Raw genomic sequence first — 18,341 nt, 5'->3', positions numbered from 1 at the left:
AGCCACATTTTTTTAACTGGTAGCCCTACGTGGTAGGACCATCGAAGCTCTTCACTAAGTATTAAAACACTAGAATTCGTTGAAGCATTTTTTTTAACAGCTTTATTTTTTAAATCCAAATTATTTCCGAAAGTACAGGCAATCTGTAGTAACCAACATTGAATTTCTGAAAGAAATCGAAAGAAAAGAGAAGATGGAGAGGTATAACTAGGAAAATGTAAGTATGCTTAGAAAACCTGTGGACTTTCTTCAAATCACGTCCCATCTAAACGAAGGTGCAAACTTCACATCACATTCAAAATGGCAGCTATTGAAATTTAAAAGACTAGTTTACAGTGTCTGCAACGATGGTCCCCTATTTTCAATAACTACAAATAGACGGCATCTAAGAATCAAGAATGAAACGTAAGTGAAGGAATGAAAAATGGATCATTTCTGAATAAGAAAACCTGTCCACTTACACAGTACTAAAGTACTTACACAGCAGACAGGTATTCAAAGTATCAAAAATGATCATTGTCATCAATTCTTCCTTCAGTCTGATAGAACCTTCTGAAACCAAATACATTGGCTGAAACTTGGTGGCATCATGATAACCGAATGAAATTGGGGGTGGGAGAGAGGTGACAATGGCCATAACGATTAAAAAAATTTTCCGCTTTAACAGCATAGTAATTTCATAACCAATTATGCCATTGTCGTCTCTCTTCACCTATTAACGTTCAGTGTATCAAAATGCCGATGTTCCGTAGCCAATGCACATCAGTCGCCAAAGTTACAATCAAAAAGAAATGAAAAATCGATACCAATGACAATGACCATAATGAGATTAGGGAACTGCTTCCTTTGACAGCAAACAGGTTTCCTAAGCGTCAAAGATGTTCATTGTCGTATGTCGCCATTCACTTCCGTCCAGTAGAGCATAATGCCATCAATTTGCAGCCACCACATCGAATCAGATCAATTTTGCCCCTTCCTTTAAACGTTACGAATTTAAACAAAACCAAAGCACACAGAATTATCTAAGCTTCAAAACATATTCATTGTTAGACCTTCTTCTCCTCTGCTTTCATTTCGTTGTTAGAAGAACGATGTCCAAACATCGTTTTGAGTCTTTTGAAGAATTTCTTCCCCTTTTTTTCTGCCTTTGGCTCCGGAAACATTTCTTTGGCGAAAGCCACTTCTGCCATCTTCTTCTCAAAATCGATATTTTCGTTTTCGACAATCACTTGCAGGGCTTTTTCTCTTCGCTGGACAAGTTCGGTTAGTTCCGCGCGCTCTACTTCCGATGACGCAGAAGCAACCCTAGCAGAAATTCAGAGGGCAAAATCCCATCCAAGACTGGTATTTAGGACTCGTCTAGAGTCCTAGACTGGTCCAGCGGGCGGGTATTTGGACCCCTTGTTTGCAGCCATAACTGCCTCCTAGACTGGTATCGAGGACGGTTAAAAAAAGAAGATTTAAGACGGTGAGCCTCTTAAGTAAAAGCCAAAAGCCGTTCACATACCCGGCCGTTAGACTCAGCCGGGGCTCATCTTCTATACTCGTCCCAATACTCGTACCCGATATCCGTTATGGGACGGTTTTTAAAATGCACTTTTACTCCCTACGTTAAATTTTTATAGTTTCACAAAATAAAGATCTGCAAAATAACACAAATTGCTTTATATTTATCATGACATGACTGATAATCCAGTTCGTTCTGGCAACATAACAACAGGGCACAAAGACTAGAAAGGCGCAATGTGGCCAACACGGCATGGCGAGAACACAGAAAAAACATCTTTTAGGACATTTAAACCAAAAATTTGTAAGTTATTCAGTGGGTTTTTTGAATTTCTTTATGTTCTTCTCCAAAGCATCAATTTTGGACTGCAGTTCTGCCTCGTAAATAGTATTAGGTACTGGCGCTTCAAAAGTTGGGCCCTTGGTTCGCCACTGTTGCTACCTGAATTTTAAAAAAGTTTTGAATTTTTAAGTTCGAAAATACCTTAATGTAATTACTTTGAATAATGTTGATGACGGAACTTGTTCTGATTGCCGTAACAACTGTAGGCGGACTGCTGTCTTCACGTTTTCCTCTCGTAAAAGTAGGTAAGCTCTCGTAAAATTCACTGCAATAACAAAATAAAAATTAATTCTAGAGATTACAATACAATTGCACATAAAGTAATTGAAACTTACCAGGCTTGTTCTCTGGATTCATAATATTATGAACATCGTATTCCAGCCAAGTATTGAATGGATGGTGGAATCTTTCAAATGTTTTTTCCCCCCAACACGCAGGATTCAAATTGCCTTCTGATGTAGTACATGGTGGGTACAGCAGAAACTTGTGGTCCGTTGATAACCAGTAACGGGTCACAAAGCTGTATAAACATAAGAGATTGTTGTCACAGCCCCTCTCTAAGGTTTGTACGATAAACCATGAAGGCTCTTTGTATTTGGAAGGTTTGCTTTTTTCATTAGTTTCCTGTATCGTAACATATCTTCCACACCATTCTGGAAATGGTCTTCCATCCTAGGGATAAACATTTAGAACCACATAAAATGTTTAATAATAATATACAACATTGAAGAAAAAGTGTACCTGAATGTTCGTTGCAACGTGTGACTGCTGAATTATGTCGTGGTTGGTATGTAACACGTTATCTTCAACTACACAATCCATGGTGGCAGTAATCTAATCTTTGAAATTGGTCAAAGCTTTGCATTAGTAATATTAAATGTGCACTACGAATGCAAAAGACTTTGCACCAGACGTAGAATATTAAACAAGAAATCAAACCTGCGTGTAATTTAGCGTTTCAAAACGGTACAATAACGTGAGTCTCTGTCGAAGAACTTCAAGCATTTCTGTGAAATACGTACAAATTTCATACGGACAGCATGGGCGTTGCCAGTTTTCCCATTTCGGGTTTTTTATATAAATATAAAATAATGTGTGGGGAAACTATTTTCTGTTGTATTCACAATTTCTTTTCAATTATTTTCAATTCTTTTAGTAAGGTTATTTGATTGCTAAGCTAGAATTATGCATGTACGCGTACAAAGGAAAAAAAAGGAATGAAAGTTAAGTATTGATTTTCCCTTGCATGCCTGTTAGACGTAATCGATTTCCTCCAAAGCAGACGACAACAATTTTGTTGTCTGGAAGGCCAGGTTGATGCTAAACAATATTGGATCGTGCCTGAATGCGCAAACGGAAAACGTTATAAAAATTGTAGCAATCTTATTCCGCATTTAAAATTTATTTATTAATTGAAGAAGATTAGTCAAAAGGGGATTTTCATCTTCATGAACACCGTCTCAACAATCAGTTTGCATCAACTAATTAAAACACTTACAATAACTTGTTGCTGGTACAACAAACAAGTAAATGTCAACAAACTAGCATTCCCGGTTAGCTTTTAGCTTTAAAAAATAAATAGTACAAATGATAATTGAATTAAAAGATATATATCTTTTCACGACCTACCTTTATATTTCTTTTTCACGACGTTTCCTCTGATATCAGAGGAAACGTCGTGGGGTTGGAAACACATAAATTTTTAATAGAATACTGGTATTTTTACCAGTCAAGATGAGTTCCAAAAGTCAGTAAAGGACGAGTCCAATCCTAGTATTTTGTCTGTACATCAATCAAATATTTTTGTAGAAAATTGTAAGAACGTAGGCCAGTGAAAAAACGAGTCTCATACTGGTTTTTTGTATCCACATCAATCCCAATTTTTTCAGAAAATTTGGAGGACATAGGCCAGTATTAGACGAGTATAATACTCGTACCACGGGCTGTAGCGCTCGGCTTTCGTGCTAGCGTACAAGAGACCAGTAAAAAATGAGCCCAACATTGGTACTAGGGACTTAAGCGCTTCGCTTCTTTTCTGCGTCCATAAAACCGGATTTGTACTAAGCTAGTACCAGACAACGAACCGAAAGTACTTAAGCAAGTTGATTCCGTATTCAGTACGCAAACTTGTCCGGAAAAATGAGTTCAAATTAGAGTATCGCGGACGCAGACCCCATCCGGACACAAAGTTTCTGCTAGGGAAGTTTGTTTTTCTTATTTTTAAGCTCGTCTTCTGCATCACGTATAACTTCGCAGGACCTCCTTCTGTCATTTTCATAAATATTTTTAAGCTTAGAAAAAGTCTTCCTGAGGTTGTCGATACAGTTGGATTCTTCGAGCTCAATGACTAGCGGTTCAAATTCGTTCTCGGACTCGGCCCTTTTTATCTCGAACGCTACCATTATGTCCATTATGGTCTCTGACATGTGCTGCTCATACTCTTCGCGATTTTCATTATTCTTGTGCTTTGCCATCTCGATGCGTAACCCCAAGTAATTGATCATAGAACCGGTCAAGTCTAGCACTGTTTTAGGTCCGGCATCTGATTTTGTTGACGGCGCTTGGGGAGGCGTTTCATTTCCCGTTGTGCGTGTTATTTTAATCAAATGCGCATTTTCTTCATGTAAACGGAGCTTGTGGAAGTGTCTACGACCCAGGAAGTTGGGCATAGCCTTATATCCTGCACACACGTAAATTGGGGTTTCAAATGATTCGCCGTCTAATTCAACAAAGGGGTAGAAAAATCCAACGAGGTCATCCCATTTTACGTGCTCTTTGAACTTCCCTGTACGCTTCGCCATGACCAAAGTGATCTTCGTAAAAGGCGTTAAGTCTCTCGTCTAATTTTTGCCATTGGTCTAAACTGATGATGGAATGTTCACAGCCTTTGTCAATCACCATATCCACTTGATGCCCGTTCATTGTTACCTGCACGGACTTGGTCTTGATGGGTTTGTCTTCTGTCAAAAATCCCGGTTTGACTAATTTCTTTTTCATTCGCTCGAAGAACGATGGCTTCGACTGTTTGACGTCCTTTGCAGGTGTCGTGTTGATCGCTGCGCCGCTTACTGTATCGGTGTCTGTGGGAGGGGGCTCGAGCATTCTTAACAGCTCCTTCCGGCGCCCAAGAAACGGGGATGCTTTTGATCTCGGGACTTGCTCCATTACGCTGGTAGTAGATTCATCCACTATGCCAGAATCGTCTACTAAAATATTTTGAGCAGAATCAGTTTCATTTACCGGTGCGCTGTTCTCTGCTTGGCAAACAGATCTCGGGACTAGCTCAATTACACTGGTAGTAGATTCATCCGCTATGCCAGAATCGTCTACTAAAATATTTTGAGCAGAATCAGTTTCATTTACCGGTGCGCTGTTTTCTTGCTCTTGCTCCCTACCGTATTGTGCCGTCTGCATTCGCAGAATTTTTTTCGTGCTGATCAATTCTTTTTTTGTGCTGATCAATTCTTTTTTCGTTTGACGTAACAACTTTTTTAGTGCTTTCATTTTCTTCATGTCGTTCTTCTTAGCTAACCGAAGTTGCTTCTGATTCACTTCTATCTGCCTTTCTAGTTTGTTACGCGTCTCTGCTGCCTCGTTTAATGACAATTTCGACGCAGTCAGATTTCTATTTGTCCGCTTCGGTTCATCTTTGTAAAATTTCAAGTCAGTGTCTCGAAATCCAGCTTTAGGCCTAGGCGTAGTTCCATCTGGTTTCTCTGCTTGGCAAACAGTACTAGATGAAGTATTCTGGGGTAAAGGATGCGTCATGTTACATTCCTGTAACAAGTCGTTCCTGTTTTCTGGTGTAAACTGTTCAGGTTGTTCTTCTCTGATGGAAGATCCTGTTGATCCTGTGACGAACGTGAAGTTATTCATCCGCCTATGCCTAAAGCTAGATTTCGAGACACTGACTTGAAATTTTACAAAGATTGGTTCACATCTATTCTGTGGTCACATTTTACCTTGATCTTAATTTCTCTTTCATTCCAGTCTCCTTGATGACATTTTGCAGCTAACCGTAAAAGATGTCCAGCCATTATATTTCCCTGTTTAAGAATAGAAGACGAAAAGAGATGCTAAATTTTCAAAGAACGCTACTCAGACGACACGGCTAATTGCTGATTCATCCCGAACAGTAAAGAGTTTTATTCTCTTAAATTCAAGTGCATATCTGGGCTCCCTTCTTTCTGTGGCCCCGTTTCCCCTAAATTTCTAATAAGCCCGTAGGGGGGTCATGCCCCTACTGTGATCAGCAGTTAAAGGTTGTGAGTGCGCTGTCCGGAAAGGGGACGTGGGGGTCCCCCTGGCTCGATGATATCTTTTTGAGGGTCTTGGGGCTACCCACATATCCGAATAACGGTTAATCGCTCACGTGAAAACTTGTCCTTATCATCACTCTTCATCCTTTTCCGGCTTCTCTTAGCCACGCACCGGGTAATCTCCTCGGTGAGTCAACTAAGGTAGGGGGAGACTCTACTCATGTGGTAGAGTTTTCTCCTACCTTAGTTGACACAAAAAAATTTTACATCAATAAAAATTGTTTTTTTTAAATTCAAAAATCTTTTTACTTATTTTGTCTTTCTTGTACCTTATTTTATACGTCTACATGTAATCCACATGAGGTATTTCTTCATTTATCTTTTGCTGATATGCATCATTCTGGTATTCGAACCTCAGACATTTCATATCTCAGTCGAACGCTGTACCATTGAGCCACTGTTAACCATATAGACAATAATTCCCATTTGAAAGCGTATCGACTTATCCACTACAAACAAAGGTATTAAGGAAGAAATTACATATTTGTATACGTTGTAGATGGCTCAATGGTAAAGTATTAAACTGATACGCTGGAGGTCTAGGGTTCGATCCCCAATCCAGTTCATGAACATACTCTCATAAATAAAAACAAACTTTATTTAAAAATCTAACACATTTTTTATTGTCCCTCCATCCTCCCATAAATCCTCCACTTACATTCACATCTTACAACACAACACAATACAAGACATACATAAATAACTAACTAACAAGTTGGCTGCCACGCCACTAAATTTACATTAATTACGTCGCTATCGGAAGGATAGCGACCAAGGGGGACTTGCCCGCTGACAAGTCCGGGCTGACATGATGATGGAGACCGTTGTGGGAACGCACACCCCAGGTCTCCACCACACATCGGACAAAGGGAGTCCCTCTGGTGCGTTGCCTAATTGCCTTTCGGCGAATCTTGGGCAGTGGCAACTACTCCACCTCATGAAAGATAGGCCATGAGGCAGAACAGCGCGGCCCGTCCCTATATAGCTAAAAAAAAAGGGGAGCAAACGGGCGTGGCAGCCAACGTGTTAATTAGTACTACACAATTACACAATAAAAAAATACAACGATACCACAAAGACCAGGCGATGACGTGGCGACCACGAGGCGACGGGCGAGGCGATGATAGCGCGACGGGCGAAGAGAAGACGTGGCGACCGGGCGAGAAGGTGACGTGGCGACGGGAAAGGCGAAGACGGGGCGACGGGCGAGGCGAAGACGGGGCGACGGGCGAGGCGAAGACGGGGCGACGGGTGAGGCGAAGACGGGGCGACGGGCGAGGCGAAGACGGGGCGACGGGTGAGGCGAAGACGGGGCGACGGGCGAGGCGAAGACGGGGCGACGGGCGAGGCGACGACGGGCGAGACGAAGACGAGGCGGCGACGGGGCGACGGCCGAAGCCAAGACGGGACGACGGCCGAAGCGAAAACGGGATGACGGGCAAGGTAATGACGGGCGTGGCGAACACGAAGAAGGCTTTGTTCTTAATCGTAAAAGTAAAGAAAAAGAACCAGTTAGTGGGAAATATAAGATTGTTGTTGTAACCAAACGTTGAAAGCAATTCGACTTACTTCTGCTGTCCGAAGACTGAAAAGACTGTAGGGCCAGCAAATAGGCAGCAGACAGCTAAGAGTTGGCAGTTCTATGGTTGAATGTTCAATTTAAATAAAAAGGCAAACTATATGAGGCAGAAGAAAAATTTAAAATACCAGTAGAAATTGTGTTGAGGTACATGTCTATGTCTGTTGGTAGGCTAGGTCGAGATTACAACTGCCGAAATGACTGTTGTTACAGCTGATACTGCAACGAAGATGAATATGGTGCACTACTCAGATCACGATTAACAGTAGACCATGAGTGGTTAAAGAGTAGAAGAATGATATTATGGTATTCCTACCCATAGGATTTGCATCTTTGGTGACATTCCTCAACAGGACGTATTCTTTACAAACGAAGTTTCATGAGCTAAACCTTAGAAGCAAAATCCGTCAATGAGATTCTTTTTTTTTTTTTTTTCTTTCTTTCTTAAGGTGCCTCCCGTGTGGCGTTGCCATATCGAGAGCGGGTCGTCCTAGGAGACCGAAATTGGCACCGGGAAATTGCTCGGAAAAGTGGGATGATTTTGAATTAGATTAGCAGCGTTTGTGGAGTCCTGATTTCCAGAAGAAATTTAAAACCAAGTCCCTGATCTTGAATTTGGCGAGGTTGTCACAAACTTGCGGTGGATGTAGGAGATTGGATAGGTTCAACTGAAGTTTTAACTCCGAGAGGAAGCTTTTTAGTTCCTCTCTTTCGGCAGCGAGGTGGGGACACTCAATAATTAGATGTGAGGGAGTCTCTTTCACAGGGCAGCCATAGCTGCAGTATGGGGATACAGAGGGATCAAATAACGAAACGCGGGCGTTTAAACGTAGCCGGTTCGACCGGAGTTTGTGAAGAATGCTGGCCGGAGTTGGTCTTGATGGGTTTGTCTTCTGTCAAAAATCCCGGTTTGACTAATTTCTTTTTCATTCGCTCGAAGAACGATGGCTTCGACTGTTTGACGTCCTTTGCAGGTGTCGTGTTGATCGCTGCGCCGCGTACTGTATCGGTGTCTGTGGGAGGGGGCTCGAGCATTCTTAACAGCTCCTTCCGGCGCCCAAGAAACGGGGATGCTTTTGATCTCGGGACTTGCTCCATTACGCTGGTAGTAGATTCATCCACTATGCCAGAATCGTCTACTAAAATATTTTGAGCAGAATCAGTTTCATTTACCGGTGCGCTGTTCTCTGCTTGGCAAACAGATCTCGGGACTAGCTCAATTACACTGGTAGTAGATTCATCCGCTATGCCAGAATCGTCTACTAAAATATTTTGAGCAGAATCAGTTTCATTTACCGGTGCACTGTTTTCTTGCTCTTGCTCCCTACCGTATTGTGCCGTCTGCATTCGCAGAATTTTTTTCGTGCTGATCAATTCTTTTTTTGTGCTGATCAATTCTTTTTTCCTTTGACGTAACAACTTTTTTAGTGCTTTCATTTTCTTCATGTCGTTCTTCTTAGCTAACCGAAGTTGCTTCTGATTCACTTCTATCTGCCTTTCTAGTTTGTTACGCGTCTCTGCTGCCTCGTTTAATGACAATTTCGACGCAGTCAGATTTCTATTTGTCCGCTTCGGTTCATCTTTGTAAAATTTCAAGTCAGTGTCTCGAAATCCAGCTTTAGGCCTAGGCGTAGTTCCATCTGGTTTCTCTGCTTGGCAAACAGTACTAGATGAAGTATTCTGGGGTAAAGGATGCGTCATGTTACATTCCTGTAACAAGTCGTTCCTGTTTTCTGGTGTAAACTGTTCAGGTTGTTCTTCTCTGATGGAAGATCCTGTTGATCCTGTGACGAACGTGAAGTTATTCATCCGCCTATGCCTAAAGCTAGATTTCGAGACACTGACTTGAAATTTTACAAAGATTGGTTCACATCTATTCTGTGGTCACATTTTACCTTGATCTTAATTTCTCTTTCATTCCAGTCTCCTTGATGACATTTTGGACACCGTAAAAGATGTCCAGCCATTATATTTCCCTGTTTAAGAATAGAAGACGAAAAGAGATGCTAAATTTTCAAAGAACGCTACTCAGACGACACGGCTAATTGCTGATTCATCCCGAACAGTAAAGAGTTTTATTTTCTTAAATTCAAGTGCATATCTGGGCTCCCTTCTTTCTGTGGCCCCGTTTCCCCTAAATTTCTAATAAGCCCGTAGGGGGGTCATGCCCCTACTGTGATCAGCAGTTAAAGGTTGTGAGTGCGCTGTCCGGAAAGGGGACGTGGGGGTCCCCCTGGCTCGATGATATCTTTTTGAGGGTCTTGGGGCTACCCACATATCCGAATAACGGTTAATCGCTCACGTGAAAACTTGTCCTTATCATCACTCTTCATCCTTTTCCGGCTTCTCTTAGCCACGCACCGGGTAATCTCCTCGGTGAGTCAACTAAGGTAGGGGGAGACTCTACTCATGTGGTAGAGTTTTCTCCTACCTTAGTACACAAAAAAATTTTACATCAATAAAAATTGTTTTTTTTAAATTCAAAAATCTTTTTACTTATTTTGTCTTTCTTGTACCTTATTTTATACGTCTACATGTAATCCACATGAGGTATTTCTTCATTTATCTTTTGCTGATATGCATCATTCTGGTATTCGAACCTCAGACATTTCATATCTCAGTTGAACGCTGTACCATTGAGCCACTGTTAACCATATAGACTATAATTCCCATTTGAAAGCGTATCGACTTATCCACTACAAACAAAGGTATTAAGGAAGAAATTACATATTTGTATACGTTGTAGATGGCTCAATGGTAAAGTATTAAACTGATACGCTGGAGGTCTAGGGTTCGATCCCCAATCCAGTTCATGAACATACTCTCATAAATAAAAACAAACTTTATTTAAAAATCTAACACATTTTTTATTGTCCCTCCATCCTCCCATAAATCCTCCACTTACATTCACATCTTACAACACAACACAATACAAGACATACATAAATAACTAACTAACAAGTTGGCTGCCACGCCACTAAATTTACATTAATTACGTCGCTATCGGAAGGATAGCGACCAAGGGGGACTTGCCCGCTGACAAGTCCGGGCTGACATGATGATGGAGACCGTTGTGGGAACGCACACCCCAGGTCTCCACCACACATCGGACAAAGGGGGTCCCTCTGGTGCGTTGCCTAATTGCCTTTCGGCGAATCTTGGGCAGTGGCAACTACTCCACCTCATGAAAGATAGGCCATGAGGCAGAACAGCGCGGCCCGTCCCTATATAGCTAAAAAAAAAAGGGGAGCAAACGGGCGTGGCAGCCAACGTGTTAATTAGTACTACACAATTACACAATAAAAAAATACAACGATACCACAAAGACCAGGCGATGACGTGGCGACCACGAGGCGACGGGCGAGGCGATGATAGCGCGACGGGCGAAGAGAAGACGTGGCGACCGGGCGAGAAGGTGACGTGGCGACGGGAAAGGCGAAGACGGGGCGACGGGCGAGGCGAAGACGGGGCGACGGGCGAGGCGAAGACGGGGCGACGGGTGAGGCGAAGACGGGGCGACGGGCGAGGCGAAGACGGGGCGACGGGTGAGGCGAAGACGGGGCGACGGGCGAGGCGAAGACGGGGCGACGGGCGAGGCGACGACGGGCGAGACGAAGACGAGGCGGCGACGGGGCGACGGCCGAAGCCAAGACGGGACGACGGCCGAAGCGAAAACGGGATGACGGGCAAGGTAATGACGGGCGTGGCGAACACGAAGAAGGCTTTGTTCTTAATCGTAAAAGTAAAGAAAAAGAACCAGTTAGTGGGAAATATAAGATTGTTGTTGTAACCAAACGTTGAAAGCAATTCGACTTACTTCTGCTGTCCGAAGACTGAAAAGACTGTAGGGCCAGCAAATAGGCAGCAGACAGCTAAGAGTTGGCAGTTCTATGGTTGAATGTTCAATTTAAATAAAAAGGCAAACTATATGAGGCAGAAGAAAAATTTAAAATACCAGTAGAAATTGTGTTGAGGTACATGTCTATGTCTGTTGGTAGGCTAGGTCGAGATTACAACTGCCGAAATGACTGTTGTTACAGCTGATACTGCAACGAAGATGAATATGGTGCACTACTCAGATCACGATTAACAGTAGACCATGAGTGGTTAAAGAGTAGAAGAATGATATTATGGTATTCCTACCCATAGGATTTGCATCTTTGGTGACATTCCTCAACAGGACGTATTCTTTACAAACGAAGTTTCATGAGCTAAACCTTAGAAGCAAAATCCGTCAATGAGATTCTTTTTTTTTTTTTCTTTCTTTCTTAAGGTGCCTCCCGTGTGGCGTTGCCATATCGAGAGCGGGTCGTCCTAGGAGACCGAAATTGGCACCGGGAAATTGCTCGGAAAAGTGGGATGATTTTGAATTAGATTAGCAGCGTTTGTGGAGTCCTGATTTCCAGAAGAAATTTAAAACCAAGTCCCTGATCTTGAATTTGGCGAGGTTGTCACAAACTTGCGGTGGATGTAGGAGATTGGATAGGTTCAACTGAAGTTTTAACTCCGAGAGGAAGCTTTTTAGTTCCTCTCTTTCGGCAGCGAGGTGGGGACACTCAATAATTAGATGTGAGGGAGTCTCTTTCACAGGGCAGCCATAGCTGCAGTATGGGGATACAGAGGGATCAAATAACGAAACGCGGGCGTTTAAACGTAGCCGGTTCGACCGGAGTTTGTGAAGAATGCTGTTTCTGACTCTGTTAGGGTGCACCAACCAGGGTTCTGGGTGAATGGAGTTCCTAGGGTGAGAAGCAAAGAAGTCATGGTGACTCGCAAGGTATAGAGACATCAGCTTGGACCATGCTATGCGAAAAACATTTAGGGCGAGTTTAGGTGAGTCGACGAGATCGATTTTTTCGCAGTTAGGATCCGTTCTTGCGTCGTTTGCCAGACGATCCACTAATTCATTTTCTGGAATGCCTACATGGCTTGGAATCCAGTAGAGAATAACTTTGGAGCCGGCAGAAGAGCTGGTTAAGGCCCTGTTCCGAATCTTGACCACCAGTTCGTTTGAAGGGTGTAGAGCATTGATGGCGGAGATGGCACTGAGTGAGTCCGAGAAGATCCGGATTAGCTGCGCCGGGCCGTTGTCAGCGTGTTCAATGGCCTTTAGAATAGCCAACAATTCAGCTGTGAAGATGTTCGTATCACTAGAAAGTTTCCAGGCTTTTTTCACTTGAGAATTTGGGCAGTAGATGGCGCATGCTGTTGAGTTGTTTTCGAAGTCACGGGAGCCATCTGTGAAGACGCTTACCGTACTAGAACTGGCGTTGTTTTGCGTAAACAGTGCTCGAAAGAGTAGTCTGGTGAACGTTGGATTTTCAAGAGCATTGTTTTTCGAGATTGGGAGTATAAATGTAGGTATTTTCGGCATCAACCATGGAGGATTTAGCAGATTTTCGGGAAAACTAACGGAGGTAAACAGGGAAACTTTTAAAGCTAACAGTTGGAACTTGCACAACACAACACTTGGGGTACTTCTGGTGTTCCATAAGGTGAGGCTAGAGTAAGTACTTTTCGCACTATCATAAAAAGGGTTCTTTGGTTTACTTTGCAGCTTTATGAGGTAAAGGCAGGCTAACCATTCACATCTGCAATGAATGGGGGTTATGCCTGTGTCCAGCCACAGATGTGCACGAGGAGTGGAGTTTGGAGCCAGAAGGATTGCACGAAGAATTGAGTTTTGGATTGTATCCAGCTTCCTGGTAAGGGGAGATCTGCCCTGAAGGATACTTAGGTAAGAATAGTCTACAATGCTTCTTACTAATGCTGTGTACAGATTGACCAGGAGTTTGGGTTTCAGGTTCAGATTCTTCCTAACCAGGATTTTGAAGAAGTTTGCTCTTCGAGAAACCTTTGTAACTAAATCTTGCAGATGTTGGTTCCAGTTGAGCTTACGGTCAAAGGTGATACCCAGGAATTTGCCGTGACTGACGGCAGGGATACTCTCACTGTTAAAGGTCAGATGGAGAGGGACGTAGTTCTTAATTCTTCTGCTGAACGATATGGAGAAACACTTGGACACAGAGATTTGGAATCTCCAGGTAGCACACCATCTTTCAAATTTTCTTATTGCAGTTTCTAGCCTTTTTCGGGCTTTGCTTCTTAGGGAGTGAGTGCAGCGGGCTGAGATGTCATCCGCGAACATTTTGACGATAACGCCTAAATTGTTTTTCGGGTTCCTACACAAGGGGAAGTCGCGGGTCATGATAGTGAAGAGAATGGGGCTCAGTACTGAGCCTTGGGGAACTCCGACGGAGATGATTTTGGCATGTGACAGTGTACTGTCTAGTTTGACCCGAACCTTCCGCTGTAGCAGGAAGTTCAGGAGCGGAGGTCGGAGAAAAAGGCCCAGACGAAAAAGGCCCAGACGAAAAAGGCCCGCGAAAAAGGCCCAGAAGAAAAAGGCCCATACGAAAAAGGCCCACTTTTTTCCAAATTCAAAAGTGGGCCTTTTTCTCCATTGGACTGGGCCTTTTTCTCCGATCAATTTCCATTTTCTTACAAACTTTATGTTTGTTTCGAAAATTGTATTTCCCACCTTCTATTCCGTGGAATTTGGAATGTACAAAAGTTGCTGAAACCGTGATCTTCTTTAAGGTTTGCAGAGATCAAACAATGTTAGCGTTTGTGCGCTAGTTAATCTTTGATTATTTATTCGGTTGCAATCTAATTTCGGATTATATTAGTATTTATATATTGCTAATATCCCGTTTAATAAAGTTCATTTTTCACAATTTTTGTTTATTGAACTACCATCGCTTTTTTAAATATAATACAAAAAATAAATGTTTTTCGCACTTAGCCTTGTTCTGTCCACCCTCTTTCATTATTCCCCCAATCCCCAGTCCATCTCCCATATAGCTTCTTTTTGTCGATACTTATGCCATAGGTAAAGACCACTGATTCGTTGGGAATACGGAAACTGAATGAGTTCCGCGGGGCTTTTGTGGTTGCTGGGAACAAAAATATATGTTACCACGAAGACTAGTTTATTATCATTAACATTTGATAAATAATGTTTATAGGAATAATATTACAAACTTAAATTATCGTCTGAGGCAAGGACCAAAACAAAGATTATGTAATTCAATATTGATTCTAATACCATTTATTCCTTATACATTTTCAATTCTTTTAACACTTACAAAGAGCCCAATAAATATATTAAAATCATAACCTACTGCTATAAATGATTCTGTTCGTTCTTCGTGTCCTGTTTTCACCTTTTGCACATTTTCAAGCAGCTATTGATTACCTAATTACACATCACATAATACATTGAGATATAAGGAAGCTTTACACTTTACGTTAACAAAGCTACTAATAATGACAAATCAATTTTCTACCATGACGGACTATTTTTTAAAATGAGAGTCTGTTATTAGTGAAGACACTAAACCTTTTTAAATGAATCTAAGATATTTTTTCTTCAAATTTTCCACGATCATGGAAGGCATGCCAGTGTATTTTTCTATAAAACTATCACGACATGGCTGCACATGAAAGAACAAGAGTTTAGCTCATCCATGAGTCAGTATCAGTCTTTCATACGGTAAATTTGCCTTTTTTCTTTAGTTTATTCACTTTATGTTCTTTCTTTTCAGTTTTATTTTTCTTAATGTTGGCTTTTCTCTTTTTCTGTTGTTATTCCTTTCTCTTTTCCTTTTCTTCGATTCGTTCAGCGCAATTTATGTTACTTTCTGATTTGATCTCGTTCATTAATTGATTTGGCAAGCAATTCCACATAGTCTTTTACCTATTGCAATACAGAAAGGTTAAAAGTTTTGAAGATCTTACAAATATTTTTGTCAAATTGAAAGTTTACCTGAAAACCTTCAGCTATTTGCAGAGCACCATTTCATGCCTGTTTCTATTCAATGCTTCTTGCATTCTCAGCTTCAGCTTGGCCTACCAAGATATTCATTTTTGGTTTAAGTTTTATTTTCTTTCATTTTAATCGTTGCCACTTCTGGATATAAAGTGGTCTTTTTCAGAATGGGTGAGGAATTAGATAGTTCTCCAAAATCAAATTTGCTGGAAACTAGGCAGCCTTCACTGTTAAAAATTGGTGTTGCCAGTGTACTTGCTAGTCTTGGTTGAGGAATTTCTGTTTTAACAAACTCTGAAAGACCAGAGGTTGATGACACAGATACTGCCTTGGTGGCTCGAGCATGTTTGGCAATTCAGGACCTCTTCTTCTTACTTTTTCTTTTTAATTTCTTCTTCATTCCCTCTAACTTCCGTTTAAATTGGATTTTCGTTGCCTTATCAGACAATTCCAGCTTTTCCTCTGAAAATCAATGGAATAAACTGGCCGGTCTTCCTTAAATGTAAATGTTAACACATACCTGTTAAGTGTGAGGCGTTCATTCAGTTTATGTTCTTTCTTCTCAGTTTTCTTTTTCTTAATGTTGGCTTTTCTCGTTTTCTGTTGTTATTCCTTTCTCTTTTCCTATTCTTCGATGCGTTCAGCCAACTTCTTTTACAATTTGATTTGATTTCATCTTGTTTCTTAATAGATTTAGCAAGCAATTCCACATTGTTTTTCACCTATTGCAATACAGAAAGGTTAAATTATTTAAAATCTTAAAAATATGTTTGTCAAATTGAAAGTTTACCTGAAAACCTTCTGCTCTTTGCTTTTTGCCTTTTTCTCCGCCAATCGTATAGAATCAGTTTCAATATCTACATTCAAACAGCATCAAATATACGTGTATTCAATGTGAATATAGTGTGATACAGTGAGTTTCAATATCTACATTCAAACAGCATCAAATATACGTGTATTAATGTGAATATAGTGTGATACAGTGAGTTTCATTATCTACATTCAAACAGCAAAAAATATACGTGTATTCAATGTGAATATAGTGTGATACAGTGAATTTCAATATCTACATGCAAACAGCATCAAATATACGTGTATTCAATGTGAATATAGTGTTATAGAATCAGTTTCATGATCTGTATTCAAACAGTATCTAATATACGTGTATTCAATGTGAATATAGTGTGATACAGTGAGTTTCAATATCTACGTTCAAACAGCATCAAATATACGTGTATTCAATGTGAATATAGTGTGATACAGTGAGTTTCAATATCTACAATCAAACAGAATCAAATATACGTGTATTCAATGTGAATATAGTGTTATAGAATCAGTTTCATGATCTACATTCAAACAGCATCAAATATACGTGTATTCGATGTGAATATAGTGTGATACAGTGAGTTTCAATATCTACATTCAAACAGCATCAAATATGCGTGTATTCAATGTGAACATAGTGTTATAGAATCAGATTCATGATATATATTTAAACAGTATCAAATATACGTGTATTCAATGTGAATATAGTGTGATACAGTGAGTTTCAATATCTACATTCAAACAGCATCAAATATACGTGTATTCAATGTGAATATAGTGTGATACAGTGAGTTTCAATATCTACATTCAACCAGCATCAAATATACGTGTATTCAATGTTAATATAGTGTGATACAGTGAGTTTCAATATCTACATTCAAACAGCATCAAATATACGTGTATTCAATGTGAATATAGTGTTATAGAATCAGTTTCATGATCTACATTCAAACAGCATCAAATATACGTGTATTCAATGTGAATATAGTGTGATACAGCGAGTTTCAATATCTACATTCAAACAGCATCAAATATACGTGTATTCAATGTGAATATAGTGTTATAGAATCAGTTTCATGATATACATTCAAACAGTATCAAATATACGTTTATTCAATGTGAATATAGTTTGATACAGTGAGTTTCAATATCTACATTCAAATAGCATCAAATATGCGTGTATTCAATGTGAATATAGTGTTATAGAATCAGTTTCATGATCTACATTCAAACAGTATCAAATATACGTGTATTCAATGTGAATATAGGGTGATACAGTGAGTTTCAATATCTACATGCAAACAGCATCAAATATGCGTGTATTCAATGTGAACATAGTGTTATAGAATCAGATTCATGATATATATTCAAACAGTATCAAATATACGTGTATTCAATGTGAATATAGTGTGATACAGTGAGTTTCAATATCTACATTCAAACAGCATCAAATATGCGTGTATTCAATGTGAATATAGTGTGATACAGTGAGTTTCAATATCTACATTCAAACAGCATCGAATATACGTGTATTAAATGTCAATATAGTTTGATACAGTGAGTTTCAATATCTACATTCAAATAGCATCAAATATGCGTGTATTCAATGTGAATATAGTGTTATAGAATCAGTTTCATGATCTAAATTCAAACAGTATCAAATATACGTGTATGCAATGTGAATATAGTGTTATAGAATCAGTTTCATGATCTACATTCAAACAGTATCAAATATACGTGTATTCAATGTGAATATAGTGTGATACCGTGAGTTTCAATATCTAGATTCAAACAGCATCAAATATGCGTGTATTCAACGTGAATATAGTGTTATATAATCAGTTTCAATATCTACATTCAAACAGCATCAAATATACGTGTATTCAATGTGAATATAGTGTAATACAGTGAGTTTCAATATCTACATTCAAACAGCAT

The 18,341-nt window shown here is 40.3% G+C and overlaps 1 protein-coding gene and 1 long non-coding RNA gene across 2 annotated transcripts; both read right to left on the bottom strand.

Annotated features, from left to right (window-relative positions):
• Positions 1–1,680: 1,680 nt before the first annotated feature.
• On the bottom strand, positions 1,681–2,862 carry LOC130693965 (uncharacterized). The gene is made up of 5 exons (XM_057517130.2): positions 2,789–2,862; positions 2,591–2,683; positions 2,185–2,521; positions 2,005–2,114; positions 1,681–1,948 (listed from the first exon to the last, which is right to left on the bottom strand). Exons 1-5 carry the CDS (start codon positions 2,852–2,854, stop codon positions 1,913–1,915), a joined length of 642 nt encoding a protein of 213 aa, XP_057373113.1. The 5' UTR covers positions 2,855–2,862; the 3' UTR covers positions 1,681–1,912.
• Positions 2,863–15,113: 12,251 nt separating this feature from the next.
• LOC130693964 (uncharacterized) lies at positions 15,114–16,390 on the bottom strand. Its single transcript, XR_009001838.2, has 4 exons — positions 16,369–16,390; positions 16,099–16,300; positions 15,576–16,040; positions 15,114–15,506 (listed from the first exon to the last, which is right to left on the bottom strand). It is a non-coding gene; the product is annotated as an uncharacterized LOC130693964 (long non-coding RNA).
• Between the last annotated feature and the right edge of the window lie 1,951 nt (positions 16,391–18,341).

Source organism: Daphnia carinata, chromosome 6 (genome assembly GCF_022539665.2).
Source record: "Daphnia carinata strain CSIRO-1 chromosome 6, CSIRO_AGI_Dcar_HiC_V3, whole genome shotgun sequence".
NCBI lineage: Eukaryota > Metazoa > Arthropoda > Branchiopoda > Diplostraca > Daphniidae > Daphnia > Daphnia carinata.
Note: the sequence above shows the minus strand (reverse complement) of the source record. Positions and strands in the feature narration are given on the sequence as shown.